At 46.9% G+C, this 3,688-nt stretch overlaps 2 protein-coding genes across 2 annotated transcripts; both read right to left on the bottom strand.

Annotated features, from left to right (window-relative positions):
• Positions 1 to 1,369: 1,369 nt before the first annotated feature.
• On the bottom strand, positions 1,370 to 1,804 carry LOC140715767 (histone H3). Its single transcript, XM_073028139.1, has one exon. The coding sequence runs from the start codon at positions 1,778 to 1,780 to the stop codon at positions 1,370 to 1,372; it is 411 nt and encodes a 136-aa protein (XP_072884240.1). The 5' UTR covers positions 1,781 to 1,804.
• A 736-nt stretch (positions 1,805 to 2,540) lies between these two features.
• LOC140715633 (histone H1) lies at positions 2,541 to 3,247 on the bottom strand. The gene has a single exon (XM_073027996.1). The coding sequence runs from the start codon at positions 3,176 to 3,178 to the stop codon at positions 2,810 to 2,812; it is 369 nt and encodes a 122-aa protein (XP_072884097.1). The 5' UTR covers positions 3,179 to 3,247; the 3' UTR covers positions 2,541 to 2,809.
• Between the last annotated feature and the right edge of the window lie 441 nt (positions 3,248 to 3,688).

Here is a 3,688-nt window from a genome sequence, read left to right as displayed (position 1 = left end):
AATAATTCACAGCCATCTTCAATCTTCGCAAATACTATGACATCTGATCCACTTCCCCTGCAGAGCAGAAACACAGGACTTAACAACACAACACAGACGTAAAGCCTGGTCATGAATAACACCCAGACATTTCAAAACTGAGGAGCCAGCAGAGCTATATGCAACACAGCATAATCTAAGATTGTTGTAATCAATGCATAATATGAAAGTAATCATTGACACCCAAGGGTTTGGAGATTAAATTCACAATTCTTCCAGTAAGCGTAATAAGCCAATCAGAGAGTCGCCTTATTTGCTAAAGAACAGCGAGCAGAAAGAAAAGCGCCGATAGTAACTATCAGTTCCCCAGATAACCTGAAAAGCCAGCCGAAGAATTTATTTATTAATCCGTAGCCTACAAACATATGCTTTGACTCATTAATTGATCAAAATTTATTTTACAGTAACAACGTAAGTGTTATTTCACTCAGCAGTTTGAATATCTCCAGACATTTAGCTTCCACTGTTTATATCCGTGTTCGGTCTGGGTACAAACTTCATCAGATTATGCACTGGTCTCTCTTAGCAAACTGCGGTCTAAGGCGAGTCTGTAAAGTGGGAAAAATAATATTTCCGTGAAAGGACAGAATTCCAGCGTCTGCAGACTTGTTCCAGTGAATCTACCATGGTCTCGGGAACTGGGGTTGGGAGGAGAAAATAAAAAGGATCAGCCATAATTGAATGGGGAGAGACTCGAGAGGCTAGATTCTACTCCTGTCTTTTGGACTCCACTAGAAATAGGACTGGAAAGCTGCATTTATTAAACCTATTCTCCATAACAATAACCGTAGTCAGCAACAATATGCATTGACTGATTAATTTGAGAATAATTTTTCAGTATCAGCCTAAATGGCCCGTTTTTAATGTTTCTGGCAATTTAACTCCAGCCAATCCAGTTTATATTCTTGCTGGGTCCGTATATAAACGTCAGCACTGGTCTGTCTTATCAAACTGCCGGCTAAGGCTAGTTTGCAACGCGTAAAAAAAGTGTTGGTTGTGTGAAAGAACCGGAATTACAGTATCGAGACTACTGCGTCCCGTGAAACTTTCCTGAAATCGACTAGAAATAGGACTGGGTACTGAAAGTTAAGACTACACTTACCAAAGCCCATTCTCGATAATAGTAGTAATTGCAAATCCCTGGTAACATTGCCACAATAAATCATTAGTACACAACAGATATGTGCAACAGGAACACATGCTGCCGGTGAGGAAGAGGTTATATCACTGGGGAATGGTGTGTCAGTGTACAAGTAGTGACAGCCCTTTTCCACTGTCGGATTGGCGGCTCTAAAAGAGCCTTTTGTTGAGCTTGGTGCCGAGGCCGGATTCAGGCACGCTCTCCACGGATGCGGCGTGCCAGTTGGATGTCTTTGGGCATGATGGTGACTCGCTTGGCATGAATAGCGCACAGGTTGGTGTCCTCAAAGAGCCCCACCAAATAAGCTTCACTGGCCTCTTGCAGGGCCATGACGGCCGAGCTCTGGAAGCGCAGGTCGGTCTTGAAGTCCTGTGCGATTTCTCGCACTAGACGCTGGAAGGGCAGTTTGCGGATGAGCAGCTCGGTGGATTTCTGGTAGCGCCGGATCTCCCTCAGCGCCACAGTGCCGGGCCGGTAGCGATGAGGCTTCTTCACTCCGCCCGTGGCTGGTGCGCTCTTTCGCGCCGCTTTGGTCGCCAGCTGTTTGCGGGGAGCTTTCCCGCCAGTCGATTTCCGTGCTGTTTGCTTAGTACGGGCCATTCTCTTTCTGCAGTCACTTGAAACACAGTGTCGTAACAGAAGCGGGATTCTGCTTTTAAAGACTTGATGAAGGACCGCCCCAGCTCGGTGATTGGTTGCAAGAGAGATGTCCATTAGAGTCTCAACGTTCCGAATGGCTGCTTTTTTATCACCAGTTTGAAGCTGGCCAGTGCTGCTGGTGGAGTGGGGGGTGCGGGAGATGGTAGGGAATATTATCTGTGACCAAATATGGAAACTGGTGATTAAGGGTCAGAATTTAGCCAATCTGACTGCAGTTTAATTTCAAATCGCCCGCCAATTCCAAGAACAAAGAAAATAAAATTTTATTGCAATAGCAATCGCTTTTCTTATACTGTAATACAATCATGAATTAACAAATTTCAGCTTCATTCAGATAGCTGAATGCTTGCATTTTTACCGAATAGCTTCTCGGAGGAAAGGATTTAAATGCATTCATTTACTAAATGGCTTTTCCTGAAAACAACCGTAAAAAGTTTTCAAAAGGACGACAGGAATCAGCACTGAAATGTCGCTGCTCAATGGCAAACCGAGTGCTGCGGTATCCTTTTATACACACCGTTTTGACCTGCCCGCGAGCCAGAGGGAAGTAGAGGAGACAGCGTCAGGGTAATAGAGCAGAGAGACCTCTATCTTCCAGTTGCCTCCCGACTTTTCTACAACCGTAAATTTTCTAGCCCTTTCGTGGAATACGTGAGTGGCTCTTAGAAGAGCCGTTGGTTTCAGGTCTTTAAAAGATGCATTTTTATTTACTTTTTGGCAGCCGTCTTCCTGGCTTTCACGGATTTCGCCTTCGGTTTGGGTTTTGCCGATTTCTTGGGCGCCTTCGCCTTCGGAGCTGAAATCTTCTTAGGGCTCTTGGGCTTCTTCGCAGCCTTCTTCGTCGCTGGTTTCTTAGCTGCCGCTTTTTTAGCCGCCGGTTTCTTAACACTTTGTTTCTTGGCGGGAGATTTCTTTGCTGCTTTCTTGGCCGCAGTTTTCTTGTTCGCTGGCTTCTTGATCTGTGATTTCTTACCTGCTGGTTTCTTCGTTTTTTTCACGATTTTCGCGGGTACTGTCCTTTTTAGCGGCCTTCAAGGAGCCGGAGGCACCTGCGCCCTTGGTGTGAACCAGGGAGCCGCTTTCCAATTTCCTTTTAATGACCATCTTGATCTGACTTTTGAGCTTTTCCACATCGACGCCGTTAGCGGCCAACTCCTTCTTTATCGCGACTATGGACACCCCTCGGTGACTGCGGCAATCCGCCACAATCTTGTCGATCTGTTCGCCCAGTTTGGGTCCGGCTGTCTTGGCCCGGGCGGCCGCCTTCTTCTTGGGAGCTTTGGTTGCAGCGGCAGGCGCCGCTGGCGGTGTAACTTCAGCAGCTGCGGTCTCGGTCATGTCGGCGACTCTGTACAAACTCTCTCAAAACTCAGAACTGAGTGAGGAATGAAGCGAGAGGCGGCGGTGCAGAGCAATTTAAAGGCAGCGAGCGGACGGGGCGGAGACTCGCTGTAGTCAGCTCCCGGCTACTCTGTCTCTCTGTGTTTCTTTCTCCTCAAAAACAGCCCCATTCCAGTTTAAATCAGGCATCGCCATCACGCAGACCGCTCTCTGTCTGTGACCGAGGCCGGATTATTTGTTGTAAAACAAGTGTGGTCCGAATGAAAGGCAAGGGATTTCATATAAACCAGTTTAACTGCTGCTCTAATGTCGTTCTCACCCGCGACCGCCAGCATGTTCGTTGTTTTTCGACTGTAATATTGAAACTAACCAAAAATTTGTGGTTAATTCCTGCTTCAGGACTGAGCTGGAGAACCGGGCCATCCCGTGGCAGGGAAATCTTTTTATTTTCCACAGGAGGGACGGCGAAATCCGGCGATGTGATCGGACTCAGAAACACAGCCGCAA

The sequence above is a fragment of the Hemitrygon akajei genome, chromosome 24, assembly GCF_048418815.1.
Source record: "Hemitrygon akajei chromosome 24, sHemAka1.3, whole genome shotgun sequence".
Lineage (NCBI taxonomy): Eukaryota > Metazoa > Chordata > Chondrichthyes > Myliobatiformes > Dasyatidae > Hemitrygon > Hemitrygon akajei.
Note: the sequence above shows the minus strand (reverse complement) of the source record. Positions and strands in the feature narration are given on the sequence as shown.